This window comes from Plecotus auritus (assembly GCF_963455305.1).
Source record: "Plecotus auritus genome assembly, chromosome: 2".
NCBI lineage: Eukaryota > Metazoa > Chordata > Mammalia > Chiroptera > Vespertilionidae > Plecotus > Plecotus auritus.
In genome coordinates, this window is record NC_137771.1 from 9,726,724 (window position 1) to 9,754,508 (window position 27,785).

The following is a 27,785-nucleotide window of genomic DNA, read 5'->3' on the forward strand; positions in this document are numbered from 1 at the left end:
GCCAACCAGGATCTCCCAACCCGAAGACAGCAGGCAGCCCAATAATGTGATCAGACAGCCTTTGGGTCCTGATGGGTCACAAGGCTTCAAACAGCGCAGATAAATGTGGGCAAGAAAGAATGCTGCCGCCGTCACCACCTCCTGGGTCGTCCGCCATGGGTCGCACTGCCGTGGCAGACAACTGGACTTGAGCAGAGGGAAGGACCTGATTAACTTGCACTGTGATCCCCTTTGCTCCTCCCACTGTGACCTTGAACCCCATGCACTGTGACCTCCCCCTTTCCCCCCTTCCCACTGTGATTGGCATGTCTACAAGGGCTGTCCCAAGTCAATGGAAAGGGAAAGGATGGGGGTTAGGGGACTTAAGAGTAGAGAGTCAGACAGTGCCACTTGGCCACTTGGGGTAAAGCCAGTGCCAGCAATAACAGTTTATCATGCTCGTTAATTTGGGATTTCAAAACAAATGAGAACTCCCATCCACCCACCCCCAAGTGCATGTCTTCGTCACTTAAAAGCAAGTTCCATTTGAAAATTATCCTTTCTTTTTTTTTTTTTTTCCTTCCTATTTTTGTTTGTTTATACAAATATCTGATTTGCAAGAAAAAGTGCATGGTAAGGGTTTTAGCAGTTTAATGAATTTTTAATTAAGAAAGGGTAGTTTGGTAGTCTACTTAAAAATGTTTCTGGGAAATTTACTAGAAACATTAACCAATAGGTTTTTGGTGAGCTTAGCTTCTGTATTCCTACTGCCGCCCAGAAAAGGGGCAGGGCTCTGTAGCCGCCAGGACAGATGAGCACCCCATGCCTATACCTCCCTCCCCCCAGCTAAGTCCCAGGGCATCATGGCCCTACCTGGAGACTGGGCTCGTTCTATAGGCTCAGAGAGCCTGGGGAGGGTGCCAACCCCATCTGTAGTATTTTGGGAGACAGGGAAAGTGAACAGACTTTCCCTTCCCAATCCCCTCAGGGTGGTTCCCTACCAGCCAGGCTTGCTACTTCTAGAAGAGAGCAGGGAGTGAGACTGCACTCCTGAGCTTAGAAGTAAATGATGCGAGGCTTGCTCAGTATTTTGCTGTCAGCACAAGGAAAGCCAGGAGAGTCTGGCTCCAGGGCTCAGCCTCCTGCCTCGTGTGGTCAGAAGGTGTCTGCGGAGTGCCATCTCCAGTGATGGCATCAGCTCGGTAACTATAGCTGGTACATTTCCTTTGTGAAATCACTACCTTGGGAGCAGACCATTCTGAATACATATGGGAAAAGACAAGCTGTGCATTGCAGATTGGTGATGACAGACTGGTTCCCCATAGTCCTAGGCTACCCTTCACCCTTTTTCCAGAGCAAGGCCCTGGAATGAAGGCAGTTTCCCCTCTGTCCCTGGAGCCTAGGGATTTGCTTTGGCTCCTTGAGGTGGAAGAGACTAAGAGGGCAGCTGCCCAGAGCAGCTCTGTGTGTGTACAGTCTGGCCCTCTCAGGCTTTCTCTGGTCTCTCCTGTTGCACTGCGCCTTATCCCTCAGCTAGCCAGGCAGCCTCCCACTCAGTGGATGAGTTTTGGAGTGGTGGGTGTGATGTTTTTGTGATTAGGGCAGCTTGCAGTGGCCAAGGTGGCAAGCTAGGTTTTGGAGTCTCACTCCACCTTTGTTCACCTGGCTCTTGGCCTTGCCCTGTGGGAATGTAGGCCAGGCTTAGCAAGCCATGTCCCACTACATTTTCCCCTTAGAAGGAAGGGCCAGCTGCCAGTTGAATCAGCAACTAGTCCGCAGCACAGTCTTGTAACTGTGTGAAGCCAGGAAATTGTCTATGAGCGGAGTTGGAACAGAGCTTCAGTCAGTAAGAACCTACAGGTTGTTGAGTTGTGACCGTAGACTATTCTGGCAGGGAATTACCTCCAGGCATGGGCAAGGGAGAAGGTTGATTGCTGTCTTTATAGTTCCACTGCCCTGACCAAGTTTCCTCATTTTAAATGTGTAGTGTCCATCCCTCATGTAATAGTGGTTTCTGGCCCAAAGTGAGACTGTCCTTTCAGTTGGAGAAGGGCACAGAGGTAGGCCAGATGGAAAGGCCAGAAGTGCTGATTGCCCAGCCATTGGGACAACCTGTTCTTGCCCCCCGCCCCTAATGGAGCCAGAGGGAAGACTGGCTGATGGGTATCTGTGGATTGAGGATCTAGTAGGGACTAGTGCTCCCACCTCCTTCTGGCCAAAGATGGGGCTCTGCCCACTGTGTGCCTGTACCTCCTTGGCTTCCCAGATGGAGAGGTAGCAAATTTTTTTAAAAAGAAAAACGAAAACAGTGAACTATTGTGTTGGGGGAGGTGGGAAGGGAGATGGGAGAACGGTTTGGGGTGTGTGTGTGTGTGTGTGTGTGTGTGTGTGTGTGTGTTGGTAGTTGTCTGTAACTTTCCTTAAGTGCTTTTTTTAACTTTTTTAAGTAAGCTGCGGGCTTTGGCTTAGAAAACCCCAGGGGGGTGTGGGAGGGCAGAAACCTGAGGCTGCTGCCCCTTTATCTGCCTTCATGGTACTGTCCCCTTCCCCCAGCTCCTCCCTGACCCCATGAGCCAGGCCTCAGACCTTCCAGCTAACTGCTTCCCATGAGCCACTACTCTGTTGTCAGCCTATAACCAAAGGAGCTGGGGGTCTGGGCCTGGTGACCAACCCTTCTCAGCCCACTCAATCAGGGTGCTCCCCACCTGCAGGCAGGAGGCAACACCCTATCTGCTACCATCAGCCCCTTCCAGAGCCCACTGCCCCGCCCTGCCCTGTCCAGTCCAGCCATACCCTGCTCTGCCCCATCTGGGGATGCTCTGCTCAGGGATGGGCCGGTAGGGCTACCCCATCCTCCCTGCTAAGCAGAGACTCTGGAAACCTCTGGGGTCCTGTTTTCTGGCCATGTGATTCCAAGGGTGCACATGGGCCCCTTGGGTGTCTGAACAGAAGGGCATGGGAGGGAGGGCTGCACCCCTGCAGTCCTGCTCTGCTGATCTAGCGGGCAGCTGCCCACCCCACCCCGCACCGCGGGCTCCTGAGTCGGCAGATTAAGCATTTTATAAATTGTATTTTAAATACATGTTTTAAACTTGTCAGAGCCTTGTCCTCATTTCAGTCCCTGGCCTCCTAACTTCTTGCTGTGGCTGCTTATTTAACCACTGGGAGCTACCTCTGCTCAGTCCGAGGGAGGGGCTCTCTCTCTGTTAGAGAAGTAGGTCTGAGGTGGTGTGTGTATTGGGGGTAAGGATCCACACCCTTAGGCTCCAAGGGAAGGGGATCCCTAGGCCCTGGGGCTCTGTTGGTGAGAACATGGGTGAGGCCCTTCCTCTCTTCCATGGGGTCTGCCCCTTTCAGGGGTCGAGTCTTTCCCAGGTACTTCCCTATGTTCACCATTCCTTTTGAGCAAGGAGAAGGAATTCCTGCCCTTGGGGGCTCCTAGTCCAAAAGGAAAACCTCAGCTGAGGAAAATCCCAGCTTTGTCCTTTGAGCGTACGTATAAGATCAAGACTTTGCACCCAGGGCCACGTCCAGCTAGAGCCCCAACCCTGGGCAGGGTTTTGAGGTACATCTTGCTTCAGGGATTCCCAAGCCTAAGGGAGGCTGGGGCCCTGTGCCCTGAGAGCCCAGTGGAGGGGTGAGAACCTGGGTGGGGGCCTTCCCTGGCACCAGGAAGCAGGTGAGTGCCCAGAGGGCACCAGGCACAAAGGCTGAGGTTCTTGGTGTTTATTGGCTTACCAGACCACAAAAGCAAAATCCAGCTGTGGTCCCTGCCTGAAGACCTATCTGTCTGCAGGTCTTAGCTGTCCAGAGTCAGGATTCTGCAGGGTCAGTGGGTTCGAGCCGGCACAGAGCTGAGCCACTTTCGGCTGTCAGAGCTGTGTTCCCTAGGGAGAAGGGTGGGAGGAAATGCTCCATTTCCATGTGCCCAAGGGGAGAGGCCGCCTTCCCTGGGAAGTGATGAGCCAACAGGCTCAGGGGCCTGACTCCAAGTCCAGATCGCTGGAAGGGGAATGCTGCAAGGGAAGCTTCCCTCTAGCCAGATGCTAAGTCTGTTTCCTGCTACTCCTAACATGGAACCAGACTTGGGCAAAGGACTGGAGTGTTAAACTTCCTGATGAGAAAGGCAGGCAGTGCCAGTCTAAGAGAAAGACGGTATGTACCCCTGAGTCCTGGGCATAGGAAGGCATAAGTAAGTACCATGATTCATGAATAATCCACTTGGTGCACAGGCCTTCACCAAAGGTTCGTTTTTTTCCCCCCTTTCTCTTTTTTCCTCCCCGGAGCAACAGTCTCCCAGGCATCACTTCTTAGAAGGATGTATTCTTGGGTTAGGCCAAGGGCCTAGTAAGGAAGGAGGTGGATGGGCCTGGGCTGGGGCCCCTGCCCTTTGGGCACCCACCTGCTTCCTTGAGATCCTGACTGGAAGTAGAGGCTATGGATGTCAGGGCTCGGGTTGGTGGGGGTGCACTGGTCCAACATGTATTGGCCGCCCTGCTTCCGGCCTACCATCTTCTTGTCCAACCTCGGGCAGAGTGGGATGCAGGGCACCTGGGCGTAGGGGCTCTGCAGGTTGGCAGCTGGCGAGGGAGGAGGAGACAGGAGAGGGGGATGTTTCAGAATACACCCAGCCTTGGGAGGCAGGCAGACCCAGGTGAGATCCTGACTTTGCTACATGAGCTGGCTGGGTTTGGGCAAATTACCTCTCCAGGCCTCTATGTAGGCTGGAGATGATAGTGGTACCCACCTCACAGTGAATGATGAGAATTAAAGGGATAGTATGTGCAAAGCATTCAGCTAAACGCTGAACACTGCGTAAGGGCTGATAACAGCTGAAAAAAACAGATGTCTTTTTCAATGGGTCCTGGCAAAGTTTGGTAGGCACACTCCAGACTCTGGAAAGCTCCTAGCCCATCACTTGGCACACAGTAGAAATCTAATGGTACCTACTATTATGGGGAGGCCGCCTTGCCCAGTGAAAAGAGCACAGGTTTTGGAGTCAGAGATGGTTATAAACTCCCCTTTCTGACATGTTGGATGTGGGGCCTTGGACAAGTTCCTTAAACTTACCCAGTTTCAATTATCTGTAAAATGGGGTAAATATGTGATTATGGGGATTAAATTCTAACCCATCTGCCAAGGACCTAGTGCAGTGAGTGACTCTAGTGGGTGCTCAATCAATGATGAGCTGGGAGCGCTGATCACCTGGCTCTTGGGACCAACCTGTGGTCAGGGCTAAGGCACTGGGAAGAGTCCATGTAGAAGGCCTTGTCAGCGGGCTGGAGATAGAGTAATAACTATCAGCCCATTGACAGATACAGTTAACCCAAAAGGGGAAAACCATGTCTCTCAGCCTGGTTCTGACTTTGTAGGGGCCCAGGGAACGAGGCGAGATGTTCAGGAGAGCAGAGCCCCACCATGCCCAGGGCCCTCACCGTAGCTCTGCTGCTTCAGCCGGCTCAGGATCCTGAGGACCCTTCGTTCTGGGACTTCCAAGGTGTCTGCCTGCTGCAGGTGGTAGGGAAGCTTCCTCCGGGACCGCAGCCGGCCTATGGCCGATTCCATCTCTCGGGCCTTACAGGTACCTTCCTTGAGCTTCTTCTGGTAATAGCTGGGGAGGCAGTGCCCACCCAGCTCAGCCTGGCCATGTTTAATTCACCCTCCTCTTCCCTCACTCTTCCTGGGGGCCTGTTTGGTCTGGCCGGCTCTGGAGCAGGAACACAGGCCCAGGCGTTGGGAGACCTGGGTTTTAGTCCCAGCTCTGCCATTAACTTCCTGTGACCATGGGCATGTCATTGCTCTGCTTTAAGCCTCAGTCACAGTCACCCCTGTGTAAAATGGGGGAAATGGTTATCTTATTCCTGTCACTGCAAGTCACTTGACTTCTCTGAGCTTCAGGTGTCCCCTGGGTGGAAAGGATCAAAAAGTCCACATGTTATAGGGTTAAGTAACTGCCCATCAAGCATTAGCAAAGTGTGTGGTCCATGGGAAGAGCTTGGTAAATGTTACCCTTGATTCCTGTCACTGATATTTGTACTTACATGTGCAAGTGTTTTATAAGTCAGCTGTGCAATTAACTCCTGCTCATCTTCCAGATTTCAGCTTAAGGGCAATCTCTTCCAGAAAGTTCTCTCTCCTCCCGCCGACTAGCCAGGCTCCCACTGTGGGCCCCAATAACCTGTGCTTATTCCACTGTAACCCATAGCCTACTTTATTTTAATACACCACTACTTGCCTTTTCTCCACTAGACTGCAGCACCATTCATTCGTTCAGTAAATATTAATGGATTATTTACTATGTACTGACCACTCATCTAAGTACTTGGGAAAGAATGGTGCAGGGTATATTTATTTAGGGTCTCTTATCACAGTCCTTCAGCCCCACCTCTCACTGTAGCCATTGCCGCAGCAACCACTTCCACAAGGGCTTCCACCAGGTGTGCTCAAGCACAGCCTGGCATGGTCTTGCCTCAGGCTTCAGCCCCTTGCTCCCTGCCCCAGAGCTTCTCTGATCCATGTGCAAACCAAAGTGCAGGGAAATTAAACACCTATAGGGGGCCACATTTGACCAAAGGAGCCAACAGCTAAAGTATACAGGCTTCTCTCCCCTGACTGAGTTCTGAGCCACCATTCATAGTCTCCTCAATAGCACATCCTGGTATTGGCTTCTCCTCCTTTGCTGTTCATGTCCCTTCCCCACTCCCATTCCCCGGAATTACTTTTTAAATCAACTACCTAGGCTCATAACTAGTGGAAGAGTTAGACCATAAATAAAAAAACACACAATACCATGTCAGTAGTTACGGGTTCTCTAAGGGAAAGTCAAAGCTAGGTAGTGGGTAGTGATGAGGAGCTATTTTGGCTCACAGTGGTCAGCAGAAGTCTTGGAGGTGGTGGCATCTGAGCAGAATGAGAGGAGGGAGCTAGCCAAATGGATATCTAGAGGGAGTGGCGTGTGAAAAGGCCAGGAGGTTGCAAAGAGCTTGGTGACCTCTAAGGATAGCAAGGAAGCCAGAGGGGCTAGAGATTGGTGTGTGAGGGAGAAGGGGAGATGTGGGCAGCAAGATGGCAAGGCCAGACAACCTGGGGCTTTGTAGGCAGTGGTGTTGGGAAACTCTTAGGGCTTAAGCTGATGTTTCTGCTAGGGCCTCTACCTATCCCTGGGGCCTGGAATTTTGGGGCATATTGGGCTTCACATAGGGAAAATAGAAAACGAATACCAGAGCCCTCACATGGAAATTGGATCTAGATCTCTGTGTAAAACTGGGACCTAAAAAGGCAGTGCACCAAATAAAAGATGGACTAGAAAGTAACTTCACCCCACAGGGACCAGTAGAACATGAGAAGTGTGTGCACAACTTTGTCACAATTTCCAAGGAAATTGCCTGCTTCCCAACTCCTCTTTTTCCCTTCCCTGTGGGCTTGAATTCAGGTGTGTTGCTGGTAACTTAGCTTAGGATCAACATAGGGAATGATGGGAAGAAACTGGGTGCTTGGGGGGACCTTGTCTTCCTGCCTGCTTCCTCCAGACTGTCAATATAAGAGAGGAATAAACTATCTTGTTTGAACTATAGAACGTTGGGTCTATTCCTTAACTAAGACACCTGGAATTCTATACCCAAATAACCTATTAAGTAAGTTTGAGGGTAGAAAAACACTTCCGCAGATTTGCAAAATCTCAAAAATTTCACCTCCCACCTATGCTTGCTCAAGAAGCTACTGAAGACCACTCATTCTTTCAAAATGAAGGCATGAACCAAAAAAAGAAAAGGAAGCTATACATACAGAAAATGGTGTCTAACACAGGAGAGAGGCAAAGGTAAAGGTAGATCCCACAATGGCAGTGCAATTGCCATGGGACAACTAGTTTAGATTGGATCTCTATACTTAAACGACAGAAATTTTGAGGGCTGGCATACCTGTTGTTGAAGTGCTATTGCCTTTCTAACCCCAACAAGTTACTGGGCAAACATGCTCCCTTTAGAAAAAAAGAGTAAGACATCCAGCAATCAGAATCCTAATTAGAGGAAAGGAAAAAAGGATTCCTAGGATGACAGGCTCCCAAAGTGGTAGTTCTACGGGCCTAAAAAGATAATCCTAAGCGAGAAGAATGGGATTATTTAGAACATGCCTCCATCCAAGAAAAAGAAATAGTAGGAAGGTGCAGAAATTATCAATGAATTAAAAAAACACAAAACAAGGAAATAACCCATTTTAGGAAATTAAAAAAAGAAATGAAATTATAGTATATTAATAAAAAACCCAAACACTTATTTAGTAAAAAAAAAAATGATGCTATATTGGAATGGGGAGTGGGAAGCTGGCGGGATAATTGTATTAGACAGCTAAATCCTTACCATCATCAGAAGTCAATAGATAAAAGTCTAAAAATCTAACCAAAATATCATAGTATATGCATATTACATAGAAGTAAGGAGGGAGTCAATGCTTGCCTTTGGAAGAAGTGGGGAGTATGGGGAGAGACCAAGATGGTGGCATAGGTAAACACCTGAAATTGCTGCCTTGCACAACCACTTCAAAATTACAACTAAAAGACAAAACGGACATCATCCAGAACCACAGGAAGGCTGACTGAGTGGAAATTCTACAACTCGAAGGAAAGAGAAAAGCACACTGAGACTCAGAGGAGCTGTGGAAGTAAAGTGCAGAGGTATGGAGGTGTGAGCGTGCTCGAGGAAAGGGCTGGCAACTGAGTACGTTGCTGTCTTTTTCAATCCGATGGGAGACACAAGCTCCCGACTGCTCTGAACTCCAGTTCCGGGCAAGACTCTGGGGACCCAGATCATACGGGGAGAGACTGGACTGTCTGGCATCCGGCAGAACTTGAGGGTGGCTTTCTGAGAGGTGCTTTTAGCGATTACCGAGGGACACTGAGACCTAGGGGCCTCTTAGGGCAGGGCTGACAGTCAACCATTGGTGTTTGCTCCGCCCTGAGACCCCGCCCCACCCAAGCTGTGTGCAGAGGCTTTTTCATATGAATGGCCTGGTCCTTTGAAATCTAAAATTACCTAACAAACTGCAGCTGAGACAGAGAGACCCAGAACATCCAAAAGAAGGCCCAAGGCCCCACAGCAGCTTGCATTGCTTCACAGCTGGGCCTCATCTGGGCACCTCCAAAACCCAAACAAAGAAAAGTAATCTGCAGATCTCTCCGTAGCTCCTGCTGGGTGGCCTTAGACAGAGGCTAAATCAGCACCTCCTTGGAGATCCAAGAGCCAGTGTACCCAGTGGTCAGAGTGGACCATCCAGATTACAACTCCTCAGATCCATAAGGGACACACTCAGGGGGCAGACTCAGTGAGCACCAAAGCCCCACTGAAGCAAATTTTGCCTCATAAGGGTGTCTCCAGCACAGAAGTTCTCCCATCGTAGACACAGCTGATCCTCACAGCTAATTGGCCTGGAGGTCAATTCCTCCCAGTGATACCAACAACAATCAAGGCTTAACTACAACAAGACTGTGCACACAGCTCACAAAGGGGTGCACCAAGAGTGTCCACCTCAGGTAACTGGGGAGGCTGAGCCACTGGGCCCTATAGGACACCTAGCACACAAAGCCACTCTATCAACACAGGGAAGCAACCCAAATGTGGAGACAAAGAAACAGGTCACAAATGAAAGAAATGGAGGATATAGAGTTCAAAACCCCAGTTATAAGATTTTTCAAGAATTTTCTAGAAAAGGCTGATAAATTTAATGAGACCCTCAAGGATATTGAAAAGGACCAACTAGATATTAAGCATACACTGACTGAAATAAAGAATAATATACAGAGATTCAACAGCAGACTAGAGGATTCTAAGAATCAAGTCAAAGATTTGAAATACAAAGAAGCAAAAACCACCCAATCGAAAAAGCAAAAAGAAGAAAGAATCCAAAAATATGAAGATAGTGTAAGGAGCCTCTGGGACAACTTCAAGCATACCAACATCTGAATTATGGGGGTGCCAGAAGAAGAGAGAGAGCAAGATACTGAAAACCTATTTGAAGAAATAATGACCGAAAACTTCCCCCACCTGGTGAAAGAAATAGACTTACAAGTCCAGGAAGCCCACAGAACCCCAAACAAAAGGAATCCAAAGAGGACCACATCAAGATACATCATAATTAAAATGCCAAGAGCAAAAGACAGAGAATCTTAAAAGCAGCAAGAGAAAAACAGTTACCTACAAGGGAGCACCCATACCATTGTCAGCTGATTTCTCAATAGAAACTATGCAGGCCAGAAGGGAGTGGCAAGAAATATTCAAAGTGATGAATAGCAAGAACCTACAACCAAGATTACTCTACCCAGCAAAGCTATCATTCAGAATTGAAGGTCAGATAAAGAGCTTCACAGATAAGAAAAAGCTAAAGGAGTTCATCACCGCCAAACTAGTATTATATGAAATGCTGAAAGGTATTCTTTAAGAAGAGGAAGAAGAAGAAAAAGGTAAAGATAAAAATTATGAACAACAAATACATATCTATCAACAAGTGAATCTAAAAATCAAGTGAATAAAAAATCTGATGAACAGAATAAACTGGTGAATATAATAGAATCAGGGGCATAGAAAGGGAGTGGACTGACAATCCTCGGGGGGAAAGGGGTGTGCGGGGTGTGGGAAGAGACTGGACAAAAATCATACACCTGTGGATGATGACAGTGCGGGGGGTAAGGGCAGAGGGTGGGTTGAGAACCGGGTGGAGGGAAGCTTTGGGGGGGAAAAAAGAAGAACAACTGTAATAATCTGAACAATAAAGATTTATTTTTTAAAAAAAGGGAGTATGATATATCAGTTGAATACTAAGCAAAAGGAACTTGGTATGGGCATATTAATATCTTAAAAACTAGGCCTTAAGGCATTACTAGAGACTAAATTATAAAATTTTCAATTCATCAGGGAATATGAAATTCGAGACATGAAATATAAAGCAAAACCTGATATAACTACTAGGAGAAATAATTCCACCATCACAGAAGTGTTAATAAATAACTTCCACTCTGCCATTGTAGCATCAAAGAATCCATAGATGATATGTAAATGAATGGCTATGGCTGTGTTCTGATGAAAGTTTATAAAAACAGGCTATATGTGGCCTGCAGCCCATAGTTTGCCAACCCTTGCCTACTGTAGACCTTTCCTGAGACTAAAATCCACAGGAGAAACAGCATTTGAAGTTGAGTCTTACCAAGCTACAAGGGTTAGGAGAAATCTGAACTTTTCACAATGATGCCCTAATAAAGTAAAAAACCAAGCCTGCACAATTTCATGATAATCAGCTGCCTACAAGAACAAAAATTAACACTTATTAAAGGAAGATAACAGAATCTAGTTTTTAAACCATATTCAAAATGACCAGGAAGTAAGAAGTCATCAGACTGTAAAGAAACAGGAAAATGTGGTGCATAGTAAGGAGAAAAAAACTCATAAATAGCAATCCTGAGATGGCGCAGATGTTGGATTTAGTAGACAGCAGCATTAAAGGAGCTATTAAAAATATGTTCAGATAATTGAAGGAACATGTGATCTTAATGAGTGAACAGAGAAACAAACTATAAACATGAAACAAATGGAAATTCAAGAACAGAAAGTATAATAACTAGAATGAAAAAGTCATTGAATGAGCTTAAGAGCAGATTGGAGATAGCAGAAAAAAGGAATTAGTAGACTTGAAGACAAATCAATAGAAATCCAATTTGAAGAAGAGAGAGAGAAAAAAAAGACAAATGAACATAATTCTGTTCCTGGCCATGATGGAACAACTAGTACTGAACTTGTCCTAGTGCCATAGATCCATGAACAAAATATATGATGCTGCTGATATTGGACATCAGGCAGCACAAGAGTGATCTGTGAGAGGAGAGAAGCCAATGAGGTGTGCCTTAGGATCTCCCTAGAATTTTTTCTGGAGGTACTTCCTAGACTGCAGTGCAGGAAGTAATTTCCCAAGCAAAAGACAATTAGGTAAGGAGACAGACATTGGAGCTTAGAAAGATGGAGGCCACTGGGGTTAATTAGTGTATCAGAATACCAGAGAGAGAGAAAGTTGCAAAATATGCATGGGGTACTCTAATGTGTGAACCATCCAATCAGATCCCTCCTTCTAAGACTTAACCACCCTCAAGAGAGCCAATCCATGACTTGGCTTTCTCCCACCTTCATGTAATCTTCCGTCCCCTCCTTAATTTCAAATGCATAAAAGAAGCTGCAAATTTGTCATTCTGCAGAGCATTTGAGATCTTGCTCCCCGGCATATGTCATCAGTTTGGCTCAAATAAACTCATAAAAATTCTCTAGGTTTGGGTGTTCTTATATCAACATAAGTGTACTAAAAATTGTATAAAAATTTCTGGCAATCTGATATACCTTGGTATAATGTTATCAGTCATAATTACAGTTATCTTATAATCAATTCTCATCAGATCTTTAACTTGTCCATTTTAAGTCTTTCCTAATTCACAGTTATTGTTTTATTGATTGTTCTCTGAAAGCCTTTGCAATTAACTAAAGGTAAAAATACTTCAAGGAAATTTATGCAAGACTCTGATAGGTACTCTGGATTATAGGTCTCTGATAAGTTTAAGATCATACCACTGAACTGGGTGAGAATCTCCAGAATTCTGATGAAAAAGGTGATGGATTCATAAAACTGCTAACCCAAGATAAGCAGAATAGAAATCAGTTACATGAGAATGAAATGATGGGGATGATTACAATTTTATGACCTTTTTTATTTGAAACATTGTTGGTTTCTTTTGCTTTTCAGATTTAAGAAATCCTTTTTCTCTTTTAAGCTGCCTATAACTAATAACAATTTGGTAAATTATACCTTTGTAAACAAAATGAAAACAACTTTTTCTCCTTGCCTGAATCCTCTAGAATTAAAAACTCTTTGGAATATTTTTATTTTCCTAAGTATTTTTATTTTCATATTAATATAGCTATTTACATAAATTTAATAAGAATTTATTCTTGTTATAGAACATATGAAAAGTATTATGTTACAAGGTTTTGACACTAATGTCATATTTTTTGTTGTTAATCCTCACCCAAGGATATTTATCCATTGACTTTTTTAGAGAGAGTGGAAAGGCGGGAGAGAGACAGAGAAACATCAATGTGAGAGGGAGACATTGGTTGCATCTCACACACGCCCTACCAGGGCCAGGGATCAAGCCTGCAACTGAGGTACATACAGTATGTGCCCTTGTCGAGAATCAAACCTAGGATCCTTCAATCCATAGGCTGACACTTTATCCACTGAGCCAAACTGGCTAGGGTGGTAATGTCATATTTGAAAATGATAAACATAGATCAGATATGACCAGGCAGTTTTAAAGAACTAAAGTTGACTTTATGGAGGCACTGCTTAGAAAGTACTGCTTAAAATACTGCCTGGTACCTGAATTTCAAAGTTCCTGGTCAAAGATCACTTCCTGGCAGGCCGAAGAATCTCAGGACATTTTGGGGGACCTTGAGAAAAGAGGAATTCACCCAAGTCTATATGTACTGCAGGCTACATCTGATAGCAAGTTGTTGTTGTTATTATTATTAAAGTACAGTACGCCCTGGTTGGTGTAGCTCAGTGTCTGTTAGAGCATTGGCCAGTGCACCAAAGGGTCTCGGGTTCTATTCCTGGTCAAGGGACCTTACCTGAGTTGCATGTTTGATCCCCAGTCCCGGTCAGGGCACCTGCGGGAAGCAACCAATGGATGTGTCTGTTTTTCACATCAATGTTTCTCTCTCCCTTTCTCCCTTCTACTCTCTCTAAAAACCAATGGGAAAAATATCCTCAGGTGAGGATTAACAACAACAACAAAAGTGTAGTTGACATATAATAATTAGTTTCAGGTGTCAACATAGTGGTTCAGTATTTATATTCCTTACGATGTGATCACCGCAGTCAGTCCAGCGACCATCTGTCACCATACAAAGTTATCATAATATTGACTATTTTCCCTATGCTGTACATTTCATCCTGTGTTTTTTTTTTTTTTAAATGACTGGAGGTTTGGCACAGCCAGTGTGGTTCAGCAGTTAAGCATTGACCCAGGAACCAAAAGGTCACTGGTTCAATTCCCAGTCAGGACATATACCCAGGTTACAGCAAAAATGAATGAAATATATCAACATTTGGAAGGTACACAGTATTTTCCAAATGACTAGTGCATATTACAAAAGCATTCATGGGAAAAGACCCATTCAAACTACAAGGCTGACCAATAGATTTTTATTTACAGGAGTCCAAAAATTTCATTGCTATGATTTCAGATTTCATATTGCAAGCAACCTTTAAGACACTACCATTTGTCAAATTTGGTGTAGTATCAAAGAAAAATATCCACATCATTTCTGGCTATTAAATGAAAAGGCTATTAAAATATTTCTCTCCAATTACATATGTATGTGAGGCCAGATTTGTTCATATACTTCAAGCAAAACAACATATTGCAACAGATTGAATGCAGAAGCAGATACGAGAATCCAGCTCTCTTATGCCAGATGTTAAGAGATTTGCAATATTGTAAAACAATGTCATTCTTCTTACTGACCTGTTTTGTTGTTTTGGAAAACAGTTATTTTTCATTAAAAGAATAAATGAACGTGTGCCAAAACACTCGGTGCTATTTCTGTGTCCCCAGCCCTCCACCTCCCCACAACCAGCCCTACTCACTTGGTGATCTCTTCTAAGGCTGCCTCAGGTAAGGCCAGCATCTCCACCAGCAGGGACAGGATCTCAAAGAGCAGAGTGTGGGGATTCGGGGGAGCCGTCAGGGCGTTCTGTTCTGGGGACATGGGATGGTGGCTGCCATTACCATTTGCTAGCCCTGGGTGCACTCCACCCCACCCACCTGTTCCCTCCCCCGGCTCTGACTGCCCTGGTTCATCCCTGCTCACCCACGGAGCAGAAGAAGCGCTTGGTGTCTGTCATTACGGCCAAGAAATCTTTGAAGCCCACGTGACCATCTCCTGTGGAGGTTGGAAGAAGACAGGGTGGGCAGGGACCTTCCCGAGCGGCTCCAAGAATGGCAACCCAGGCATGATTATTAGTATTTACTCATTGAGTCTGATTATAAAAGTAACATATAGTTGCCCGGCTGGTGTGGCTCAGTGGTTGAGCGTCAATCCATGAACCAGGAGGTCACGGTTTGATTCCCGGTCAGGGCACATGCCCGGGTTGCAGGCTTGATCCCCAATAGGGGGTGTGCAGGAGGCAACCAATCAATGTGATTCTCTCTCATCTTGATGTATCTATCTCTCCCTTCCCCTCTCTGAAATGAATAAAAACATTTTTTAAAAAATAATGTCAATGCAGAAAGCATGGTGCACCCAGGAGAGTAGAAGGCAAAAATTAAAATCTGAGTTACAAGCTCCCAGAACTTGAGTCCTAGAGGCAGTAATCTGAGTTCATATCTCAGGTCCACCACTTATATTCATGTGACCTTGGCAAAGTCTCTTAGCACCACTAAGCCTTAGTTTTCCCAACTATAGGTGAGGATAACTATAATACCTATCTCATGGGAGAGAAAATGAGGCAAAGGGCTTAGAACAGGCCATGCATATAATACATGCTCACTAAACATCAGCAACTATTATTTTTTAAAATCATTGGTTTTTTAAATATATATTTTTTATTGATTTCATAGAGGAAGGGAGAGGGAGAAAGAGAAACATCAATGATGAAAGAGAATCACTGACCGGCTGCCTCCTGCATACCCCCCACTGGGGATCGAACCCACAACTCGGGCATGTGCCCTTGATCAGAATCGAACCCGGGACCCTTCAGTCTGCAGGCCAGTGCTCTATCCACTGAGCCAAACCAGCTAGGGCATCTGCAACTATTATTATTACCATTTGATAGTGACTGCATGAGAATACATATGCACACACATTCCCACTTGGGCCTTCAGGGCCCCACTAGACCTGGCTGTTACCTGTCTCCAACCTCACCTGGTGCCCAGACCCTCAAGCACTAACCTGCTCTGCCACCAGGGGCCACATTCTTCCCAGGCTGCTTCCTTGTCCTAGAATTTTCTCCACCCCCCTCCAGCTCCTTCACTTAATACTTCCCCTTGTCCATCCCTTCCTCAGAGAAGTCAGGTCAACCCAGGTCAGATCCCCTCGAACACTCTCATAAAAACCCCCATACTTCAGCCACATACTCGGAAGATCTGGAATGTAATGGAGGTTCTTTATGGGAGGCAGGAATCTCTAGTCCTTAAAGCCACCCTCTGGGGGTGCTTAATACTTCTTCCCATGTCACAGATGAGGCCTGATGCACAGAGAAAAGAAGCCTGTTGCCAAGGGTCACATAGGGGCCGAGCTGGGGTCAATTCCTGGCTTGAGCGTGAAGATTTGCATTTGTGCAGTGATGGAGGAAGCAGTGGTCAGGAGCCCAGGCCCTCCACAGCCCACTGCTCCCCACGTCCTGCGTTTAGCCAATCAAACCACGTGTAACACTAGCAGCTAATGCCTTCTGGATGCATTCTGTGTTTGCTCAATGCTTTGCCTGGATTATCTCATTAAATCTTTTTTTTTAATTTTTAAAAAAATATATATTTAAAAAATATATATATGTATATATATTTTTTATTGATTTTTTTACAGAGAGGAAGGGAGAGGGATAGAGAGTTAGAAACATCGATGAGAGAGAAACATTGATCAGCTGCCTCCTGCACACCCCTTATTAGGGATGTGCCCGCAACCAAGGTACATGCCCTTGACCAGAATCGAACCTGGGACCCTTCAGTCAGCAGGTCAACGCTCTGTCCACTGAGCCAAACTGGTTAGGGCTATCTCATTAAATCTTTCAGCACAGATGGATATTGCCATCAGCTCCGTTGTACAGATGGAGAAACTGAGGCTTGGTGAACTTCATTGACTCATTCAAGATCCTACAGTTGGTAAAATGAGTGACCAAATCACAGGGAATGTCCGATGAAGCATACACAAGGGCCCAAAAGGAAGGGATCTCAGAGGTCACGTACATCTTGGGGTGAGGAAGTAGGTCTTGGTCATCTCTCAGTCACCAGAACCTGGCACTGAGTAGGTAGGAGCTCAGGGAGTATTAACTTTCAGGTCCAGTGTAAAATGAAAAGGCAGAAAACATTATTAAGAATTTCTGGACTGGCCCTGGCTGGGTAGCTCGGTTGTTTAGAGCATTGTCCCCAATACGCCAAGGCTGTAGGCTCGATCCCTGGTCAGGGCACAGACAAGAATCAACCAATGAATGCATAATTAAGTGGAACAACAAATTGATGTTTCTCTCTCTCTCTCTCTCTCTCTCTCTCTCTCTCTCTCTCTCTCTCTCTCTCTTTCTCTTTCTCTGTCTCGAATCAATAAATAAAAATTTTTTGAAAATTCTAGACTGTGACAGCAGTGCATTAAACCAAGAGCAGGGCCTTTTAAACCAGAGTCCTGAGCACCTAACTGGACTGTACCGGTCTCCCATGGCCCGTGGAGCTGCCCTGACTGGGACATGGAAGGAGCCTCCCTCACTCACCATCAATGTCAGCACTCATCAGGGCATCCTCCACCTGCGCCGGCGTCAGGGAGATACCCACGATGAGCAGGACGTTCTGCAGGCTGTGCACGTCCACCTCGCCAGGGCCATTGAAGATCTCAAAGTAACTGTGGAAGGCTGGGGCCAGCAGTGGGGTTACGTGAAGTGGAGACATTTCTGTTTCCACCATTCCTCCCCTCCCCTCCAGCCACCCTCTTGCCCAGTGTCCTCTGCTAGCATGGCCAGGTGGAGGGACAAGGGAACTGAAAGAGTAAAAGTGGAGGGGTGTGGTCCCATCGACTTACTCCACTCTATACAAGGCCAGGCCAAGGGTTCAGCTGGTGTAGCAAAAGCTAAGCTAATTAGCAACCTTCACTTTGCACCAGGAGCACCCCTCTATGTGCCAGGCACTGTGCTGTGCTCTCTATAGCCGGGTTCTCATTTAATTCTCACGATAGCCTTGTAAGAGTAGAATGCTTGTTCCTTTTGTAAGGTTGGGGAAAGTGAGGACCAAACAGGTCTTTCTGACTCTGTCTGCACCTTGACTTGGGGGCTCTGTGGTCCCTCATCTGCATGGACATGGCTTCTAGGCTTCATTTATCTGGACCCGAGTAGAGGACCAGGAAGGATGCCGAGAAAGCCCCAAAGCAGTGCCAACTGGTACAAAAGCCGTGTCCTTCCTGGTCATAATATGTGTGGTGTCTGGTTTCTTAGCTCACAGCAAAATGCGGGTTAGAATCAACAGACCTAGTACCAAGACTGGCTCTGAATTACTGTTGTGGGCCCATTGTGTCCCCTAACCTCAAATTCCCATGTTGAAGTCTTAACCCCCACCCAGTACCTTAGAATCCAATCTAACTGGTGTCCTTATAAGAAGAGGAAATTTGGACACACAAAGAGACACCAGGAATGTGCTCACACATACGAAAGACCATGTGAGGACACGGAGAAGGCAAACCAAGCAAAGAGGCCTCAGGACAAATCAAACATATCAACATCGTGATCTCAGACTCCTAGCCTCCAGAGCTAGCCTGCCCTTCTCTGAGCCTCGATTTTCTTGTCTGTAAGATGGACATAACAGTGCACCCTCCAAGAGCGGCTGTATTAATTCAGGGCCTGGCACATAACGAGCCTCTGACACAGAAGTGAAACGTGGGGACGAGATGGGGCCAGGGTTTGGGCCGTGGTGACGTGCTGTGAGCAGCCACATTGGAAAAGGAAAAAACAGAACAACTCTCAAAAGCAAATCCCATAATCCAAAATGCAGGGCACCTTGGAGCATCAGAGCAGCTTAGCCAGCTCTTTCCTCATCAGGTAGGGTCGAGGGTCATGCTGGGAACCCTGGGCTCTAAGCCAAAAAGACATGCTGCCCATGAACTCTACTCGAGGAGGTGGGGCAGCGGGTCCTGTACTTAGAAAAGCCGAGCCAACAATGGCTTAGGCAGGGGTGGGCAAACTTTTTGACTTGAGGGCCACAATGGGTTCTTAAACTGGACCGGAGGGCCGGAACAAAAGCATGGATGGAGTGTTTGTGTGAACTAATATGAATTCAAAGTAAAGGAGTGGAGGGGAGAGCAAGAGAACCGGATAGAACAGCCGGATCCGGCCCGCGGGCCGTAGTTTGCCCACGTCTGGCTTAGAGGGTCTTAATGCAGAAAGGTGTGAACTTCAAGGAGGGGGTCATAGGGAGCCAGAGGTGCATTCCAGAAAGGCAGAGGAACGGGCCACTGTGGCCAGAGGGCCCCAGGCTTTGGGAGGAGTGAAGGGTGGAGGAGGACACACACCCACTTTTAGGGCCAGGCTGATGAGGCCACCTCTGGAGCCCACAGAAAGCAGTGATGCCTCCCCCTCACAGCTCAGTAGGTGGGGTCACAGGGCCCAGCCCAAGAGCACAGCGCCTCACCCAGGGTGTGTGCTCAGAACTTGTACATTTTGGGGTGGGAGCGGCATGGGGTGGGAAAGGGAGACCAGTCTAGGACAGCCAAGGGCCCTGGAGGCTGCTTCTAAGGAGGACCAATGGAGCGGGCTCAGTGGAGGGAGGCAGAAACGCCTCCAAAACCTGACGCGCTTGGCAGGCTTGCTTCCATCACTCAGCGAGGTGACTGTGGAACTGGGAAGCATCCTGGACCCCAAGCGAGAGGACCCAGCATGAGTTCTGGCCCCCCCACCCAGCAGTGTGCGCACTTGGGCCAACCTCCTGCCCTGCACGATCCCCTAGCCAGGCACTCCACTGGGTCCACTACACAGGGCTGGGTGGGCACAGGGTGGTGGTCTGGTCTGTAAACCACCCCCACCCCAGGTCTGTGAACCCCAAAGGACGGAGAGTTCTGATGCCCCTGCGAGGGGCTCCCCTGGCCGGCCTCACCTTCCTCTTGCTTCAGGGTGAGGTGCTCCTCGGCCCGCGCCTCCCAGTTCTGATACAAGTTTAGGAAGCAGCGTTCCTCCAGGTCCTGCCTGCAGAGGACAGACCGGCCGGTACATATCCAGCCGCCTGCCCCTGCCCACGGCTGCACCCAGAGGAGGCCAGGGTTAGGGAGAAGCCAGGGCAGCGGGGCGCATGGGCAGGACCCTGGGGGAGGCTTTGAGAGGTCAGAGAGGCTGAGTGACCCAGAGGAAGAGCGGGGCGGAGGTGAAGGACACGAGAAAAGACACACCATTGCGGGGCGGTAGGAAAAGGGGTCAGAAATGGGAACAGAGACCTAGATATGGGGACATAGAGCTGGGAGAGAGGACACACAGACAGAGCCAGTGACAGGGACAAGAGTCTGGGGGAGAGAGGCCAGGGACAAGGGGACAGCAGCTCTGATCCTCTTTTTGGGGGGCTCCTACCGAGCCTTGGTGTGGCTCAGGCTTCTCTCGCCGCTGTGGTGCAAGAATACTGTCTTTCTCCAGCCCAGGTCCAGGGTAGGCGCTGGCAGGACCATGACAGGTACAGAGGCCGGGACAGGGGCAGGGATGGGCCCAGGGGCTGGTGGCCGGACCCAGGATGGGGCCATGGCAGGGGCCGAGGCAGGGGTCTGAGGCAGTGTCAGCGGCAGGTTTGAGGCTGAGTTGCCAACCGGGGCTGAGGTGGGCACAGGGGTCAGGGTCTTGGGGGCCTTCCGGTTTGGCAGGGCCCGGGCCTTGGTGGCCCTCCGATGCATGGTCTCCTCCTCCTCCACCTCCAGCAGGCACTTCATGAAGCCCTGCCCGGTGCTCCCAAGGTTCTGGGCACCCGTGGTGGCTGTGGGCTCCTGAGGCTGCTTCGGGGCACAGCCCAGCTCCCTTCTCTCTCCAGTGTCCCTCACCTCCTAGGGACAGAGAGGGGGAGGGGATGTGGCCTCCAGCCAGCCACACTGCCCCACAGATTTTCTTGGTGCCACCTACTCTCCAGGGCATCCTCATACCGACTACCCCTTCCTCTCTGGGCCCCTGGAGGATGTCGCCCAGATCTCACGTGCATCCCACGAGGCTCCCACCCATGAGTCCCCTGCGCTTGACTTGGGCTCTGCCGCCTCCCAGCTCTCTGAACTGTGGTCTGGAGTTCCTCTGGGTCCCACCACTCACTTGTGTCCTTCACTGTGATCGACGCAGCCTGCAGTGGCCTGACCAGAGGTAACTTCAGGGGCTTTGTCCACCTCTTTTATCCACCTCTACCCAGCACTCGGCATAGGGCAGGCACACAGTAAACCGCCACTCGTTCCTTCAGCAATCCAGCCACCCTGCACCTGCCCCACCCATCACAGCCCTGCACCTGCCTCTCACATCACAGCCACCCTCCACCTGCTCCTCCATCACAGCCACCCTGCACCTGCCCCTCCCATTACAGCCACCCTGCACCTGCCCCTCCCATCACAGCCACCCTGCACCTGCCCCTCCCATCACAGCCACCCTGCACCTGCCCCTCCCATCACAGCCACCCTGCACCTGCCCCTCCCATCACAGCCACCCTGCACCTGCCCCTCCCATCACAGCCACCCTGCACCTGCCCCTCCCATTACAGCCACCTTCCACCTGCCCCTCCATTACAGCCACCCTGCACCTGCCCCTCCCATCACAGCCACCCTGCACCTGCCCCTCCCATCACAGCCACCCTGCACCTGCCCCTCCCATCACAGCCACCCTGCACCTGCCCCTCCCATCACAGCCACCCTGCACCTGCCCCTCCCATCACAGCCACCCTGCACCTGCCCCTCCCATCACAGCCACCCTCCACCTGCCCCTCCCATTACAGCCACCTTCCACCTGCCCCTCCCATTACAGCCACCTTCCACCTGCCCCTCCATTACAGCCACCCTGCACCTGCCCCTCTCATCACAGCCACCCTGCACCTGCCCCTCCATCACAGCCACCTTCCACCTGCCCCTCCCATTATAGCCATCCTGCACTTGTCCCTCCCATCACAGCCACCCTGCACCTGCCCCTCCCATTATAGCCACCCTGCACTTGTCCCCAGCCCATCTCCAACCAGGCCGTGCCCTGCAGGCTCCAGCCCAGTCTTTGTTCTCAAAGATGCAGCTCTTGCCACACACCCTCTTTTCCTAAAGCATCAGCTCTACTTCGCCACCAGATTGCTCCCATCAGCCTGTAAGCATGCCGTAGTATCTTCCTTCTTTTTTAAAAAAATATGTTTTATTGATTTTAGAGAGGAAGGGAGAGGGAGAAAGAGATAGAAACATCAATAATGACAGAGAATCATTGATCGGCTGCCTCCTGCATGCCCCCTACTGGGGATCAAGCCTGCAACCCAGGCATGTGCTCTGACCAGGAATCAAACCCGGGACCCTTCAGTCCGTAGGCCGAAGCTCTATCCACAGCCAAACTGGCTAGGGCTACCTTCCTTCTTTAAGAAAAAAGTACTCTCCTGACACCACAAACCCTTCCAGCTACTATCCCAGTTTTCTCCTCTGATGCTTCTGGCCTTTCAATGACACACGAGGCCCGATCACCAGCCCAGACGCATGGCAAGGAGAATGCTGTTGTGAAATGACATCCTGGAGCAGAGGGGGAGGGCAGCATGGCCGGGGAACAGCAGAGGATCGCCAGGAGCTTCCGGCCTTAGTGGTCATCTCTGGAGAGTGAAACCCATCAACAAGACAGGCTTTTTCTCCAACCGTGCTGAGCTGCTCATGTGCAGGCAGAGGGCAAGTGGGTGGCTGGTTTAGCCAGGGTTGGGGGTTGGCCAGTGACGAGCAGAAAGGCAGGGGCAGGTGATGACTGTGCATTCACAGGCTGCCCAGAAGTGGCAGAGCTGGAGGAAGGGGGTGCTGGGAGGGGAGTGGAAGCCCCCAGATGTTCAGGGAAGCTTTGGATTGTATGCTGTGATTGAGAGCAAATGGATGAGAAAAAAATCTATGCCGGTGTGGGAAAAGCCGGGACACGACTTGGGGTGAACACAAGGGCTCCAGGGTGTAAGAGCATCCTTGACCCCCCACCCAAGATGCACACATATACAGATGTGCAAACACACATGTACATGTATGCACATACATGTGCACACTCACACAAACACACAGGTACACACCTTCCCCAGTTTGACTCCAAATACTGGCCCATTTCTGCCTCTGCCCCCTTCCTCCTCAGGATCCCCTCCACCTCTCCCCATCTGCACTCTGGCTCTACTTACTGGTGGAGGAACAGGCCCTGGTGCTGGCTTGGTCTCTGCAGCCTTGACCCTAAACAAGGGAGAAACCCCAGTGGGGGAGGGGCTCAGTTCAAGGCATGGCCCTTACACCCCCTTCTCTCAGCCCCCAGGACCCTCAGGTCCACGATCCCAGCATCATCCCCCTGGTCTTTTTTTTTTTTTTTTTCTAATATATTTTATTGATTTTTACAGAGAGGAACGGAGAGGGATAGAGAGTTAGAAACATCGATGAGAGAGAAACATCGATCAGCTGCCTCCTGCACAACCCCCACTGGGGATGTGCCCGCAACCAAGGTACATGCCCTTGATAGGAATTGAACCTGGGACCCTTGAGTCTGCAGGCCGACGTAGCCACTGAGCCAAACCAGTTAGGGCTCCCCCTGGTCTTTTAATCTCAGAGGGACTCCCCTTTCTCTCACACATCCCCCTGTAGGGCATGTCCCATAAAGTGCAGGCCCACAGAACAAAAAATTTTAGTGTTAGAGCCATTGTACAGGTGGGGACATTGAGACCCAGAGAGCCATGACCTGCCCCAGGCCCTCCATCAGGTCAGGAGCAGCCAGGACTCGAATTCACCTCACCTGGAACTCAGCAGAAGAGCCATCTTGCTGGGGTCACGGAGTGGGTGGGGGTGGCTTACCCTTCTTTGGGTGTGTTAGGTCCTGGCGTGGATGGCGGGACGGCGTTGCCAGTCTTCTCCGGAGTTGTGGGCATTAGGGGCATTGCTTCCTGAGAACCGTCTTTGTCTCCCCCTGGGCCAGGCTCTGGCAGGGTCCCCTGTGGCCTAATGTGTGGGGTGCTTGCCTCCTTGAGGGGCTTGTCTTCCAGGTACTGTCCACAGCTGTCCAAGGTGCAAGAAGGTTCTGCTGTCTGCACTATATCTGACCCACTTGCTGCCTGGTGACCTGGGGTGGGCTGACGACAAGGACACCAAAATGGGGAGCCCCATCCTGGCTGACTTTCGACAAAGGTGAAAATTCAGCAGAGAAGGATAGTCCTCAGCAAACGGTGCTGGAATGATTGCATAGCCATGTGCCAAAAATGAGCCTCAGTCCAACACTCACACCATTTACAAAAATCAACTCACCATACTCTAACCATCTCTCACCAGGTCCCACAAGCTAAGACACAGCTTCTAGGATATCCTGGTGTAAAGAAACCTGTCTGAGCTTCTTTGAACCCAGCATGCCCCAATGTTAATTGTATGCAGAGCCTCGCTTACCTGCTTCCTGCCTCAGGCACCCACCGACATACCACAGGGCCACCCTGGAACCAAGTCTTAAAGGCTTGCTATGGACAATCGAGATCAATCGGAATATCCCCATGACCCACACAGACTGCGTGCTGGGCATTTCCGGGGCACAGAGAGGAGCAGACACAATACACCAGTGGGGCATGGGGGCCTCCTTTGTGTCCCTGTGGGTCAGTCATTCCCTGCCTTCCTGCCCAGTTCTCCGCAGACATTACCTGGCACCTCTTGGGGGCTTGACCCTTCACTGTCCCGGGGTTCTGCTGTCTCTCCTGCAGGTCCTCGGTCTCCTGCCCGGAGCCCTGCTGCTGCAGCCCTTCAGGGGCTGGGGAGACACTGGAAGGCAGAACCCCCAGCTCACTTCCTGGCTTGGCCCAATCCTGGCCTACTTGCAGCTCCTCGGGCCGTTCCTGAGGGGCCCAAGATGACAGCTTCTTCCTGGGAGAACAGACAAAAGGACACCTCAGCTCCTAGACTGGGGCATAGTTTTATATTCTCACTGGAGGATTCGTGCACATTGAAAGTAAATTAATTATAAGGTGGCCAGTGGGGCGGGACTGGGCGAGACAGGCCGGACATGCCCTGGAGCCAACCTCCCGCAGTCCCTCCTGGCCGGCCTGCACCTGGGGTGGTGCCAGGGCTCAAAGGGCGTCTGCGGAGTGAGCGGGGGTCCCCCTGGCAGGTGGGGTCCCTCAGCCTGGCCTGCGGGGATCAGGCTGAAACTGGCAGTCCGACATCCCCCAAGGGGGTCCAGATTGCAAGAGGGTGGTTCTTGGGTGATGCACCCCGGAATTGGGCTCCCGCTTCTCTGGATCTGGGTGCATCACCCAAGAACCACAACTGCCAAGTCATCGCAGCGTGGCAGCTCCTGCATTGAGCGTCTGCCCCCTGGTGGTCAGTGTGTGTCATAGCTACCAGTCGGCTGGTCGAAGGTCAGCTGGTCAAAGGGTCACTTAGGCTTTTATATATATAGATACTTCTTTATAGTTCCCAGAGCACTGGTGCAGGACCAGGCACAGCGGGGGTGCATACTTAATGCCTGGGAGAATGGATGAAGACTGATACGAATTCCCCAAATCATAAACACTTTGATGTCGATGTTTAAGAAAGTTAGGACTTACTATTCTTATTACTTATTCTTTTTTAAGAAAAATTAAAGGGAACTGGAATTCAGAGAGGTTGAGAGACTTGAGCCTAGGGTCAAAGAGCTCAACGTGACAGCTCGGGATTTGAATCTGTGTCTATGGGTGTCCCTCAAATACTCTAGAGCAGTTCCGCCAGGCTTCTTCCTGTGGACATACACACATATTGGTAATGAGGATTTATTTAATTACTCTCTGTAAATAATTGCATTATTTCACATGGTTAAAATTCTATTGCATCTATAGTTTTTCTTTCTTTTTTTTTTTTTTTTAAATATGTTTTTTTTTTTTTATTGATATTTTTACAGAGAGGGAGAGGGAGAGTTAGAAACATCGATGAGAGCGAAACATCAATCAGCTGCCTCCTGCACACTCCCTACTGGGGATGTGCCCACAACCAAGGTACATGCCCTTGACCGGAATTGAACCCGGGACCCTTCAGTCTGCAGACCGACGCTCCATCCACTGAGCCACACCGGTTAGGGCGCATCTATAGTTTTTCATTTAACAGTATAGCCTAAGTTTTTCCCATGACAAAAGTCTTTTATAAACATGTTTTAATAAAAAGTCTTTTATCAACATACTAGAGGCCTGGTGCACGAAATTTCGTGCACAGGTAGGGTCTCTAGGCCTGGCCAGTGATCAGGGTCGATTGGGGCCTTCCGGCTGCTGTTGGGGCCTTCCTTCTGGCTGCCAGCTGCTGGCTGGAGCCTTCCTTCGTTCTGCACAGTCCCCTGGTGGTCAGCGCACGTCATAGCAAGTGATCGAACTTCCGGTCTCCTTGTCGAACTCCTGGGGGGTACTTTGCATATTAGCCTTTTATATATGTAGATTTTCTAGAGAATCATAATTTACTTAATTGTTTCTCTATTTGGGCATTTAGGGCACATGGGCAGTTCCAATCTTATAGTGTTTAAAAAAATGTGACAGTGAACATTTTTCTGCATAAAACTTTGCCTGACTCTCCAGTGATTTCCTTAGGGCATATTTCTGGAAATGGGTGAAAGATGGAGGGACACCCCCCACTCCCTGTTTCCCATTGATTTTTAGGGAGAGTGGAAGAGAAAGGGAAAGACAGAGAGAAACATCAATGTGAGAAAAACACATCCATTGATTGCCTCCTGCACAAGTCTCGACCAGGGCTCAGGCCGGGAAGAAGCCAGCAACCAAGGTACATGCCCTTGACCAGAATCGAACCCAGGACCCTTTGGACCTCGTGAGGGATGGTCTATCCACTGAGCCAAACTGGCTAGGGTTAGAAGTCAGTTTAAACCAATTGCCCAGTTGTTTCAGTAGAAACAGTCTATATTTCCGCCAGCATGGTATGCAGTACGTGTCTCCAGGGACTCAAACCTGGCTTTGATGGAGTCCCTTAACTTTTCATGGAGAAGAGATGATTTAGAGGTTTTTGGTATAATCAAATTTAAACAACAAGCTAACCAGGTGTCACTACTACTGTTTCCCAAGTCTTTCACTTTGCCTGTCTGTGGCTCCCTCTTGACTTGCTCTTTTTGGAAAGAATACGTTCTCACTGCCGACAAGTTTAAAACATATATCCAACATTTAGAAAACAGTAATAATAATTCCATGTAAACGTGTGTTTCCATGTCTCTCAGCCTCTCTTTTGTTCCTTTTTTTTAATTAATTCAGTGAATACATATTTATTTTTAATATATTTTATTGATTTTTTTACAGAGAGGAAGAGAGAGGGATAGAGAGTCAGAAACATCGATGAGAGAGAAACATCGATCAGCTGCCTCCTGCACACTCCCCACTGGGTATGTGCCCGCAACCAAGGTACATGCCCTTGACTGGAATCGAACCTGGGACCTTTCGATCCGCAGGCCAACGCTCCATCCACTGAGCCAAACCGGTCAGGGCGAATACATATTTATTGAGCATCTACTATGCACCAGGCACAACCCCAGGCATGAGGAATTTGAGGCTGAACATGACAGAAGCTTGTGGCCCAGCAGGGGAGCTCAGACAACAGCCGACACAATCATTTCGTGTGATTTGTGTGAAGAACCAGTTCAGGCGCTGTGACTGGGAGGGTCCACCTTGGTCTGGGAGTACTCCCTCCTTCCCCTCCTCGCTCCCGGTGGATCACGGGGCGCTCTCTCCTGGACCTGCTCTCTGGGAAGCCCCCAGCTCACCCTAGGTCTGCCAGGTGACTCTGCTCCTGGGTCCTGAGCTCCGGAGGCCCCTCCTCTGATGCTTCTCTGTGTCCGGGCCGCTTCTCAGGCCTTTCTGTGGCCGGTGAGGGCTCCTTCCCCCTGCCCAT

At 49.1% G+C, this 27,785-nt stretch overlaps 2 protein-coding genes across 5 annotated transcripts in view; one reads left to right on the plus strand and one right to left on the minus strand.

The window, feature by feature from the left end:
• Window positions 1–10,122, plus strand: part of SZRD1 (SUZ RNA binding domain containing 1) — a 31,454-nt gene extending 21,332 nt beyond the window's left edge. For 2 of the 4 annotated variants that reach the window (XM_080655298.1, XM_080655297.1), the window contains one exon: window positions 1–10,122. In XM_080655298.1, the coding sequence (XP_080511424.1) occupies window positions 1–103 (103 nt within the window). In that variant the 3' untranslated portion in view covers window positions 104–10,122. The other 2 variants (XM_080655296.1, XM_080655299.1) reach the window with 1 other exon arrangement.
• On the minus strand, window positions 3,809–27,785 carry SPATA21 (spermatogenesis associated 21; the record flags this gene model as incomplete). The annotated part of the gene is made up of 12 exons (XM_080657087.1): window positions 3,809–3,866; window positions 4,382–4,559; window positions 5,415–5,590; window positions 14,659–14,770; window positions 14,883–14,954; window positions 17,488–17,625; window positions 19,853–19,941; window positions 20,317–20,777; window positions 23,093–23,141; window positions 23,751–24,025; window positions 24,578–24,797; window positions 27,658–27,785. The coding sequence occupies 12 exons, from the start codon at window positions 27,783–27,785 to the stop codon at window positions 3,809–3,811; spliced, it is 1,956 nt and encodes a 651-aa protein (XP_080513213.1).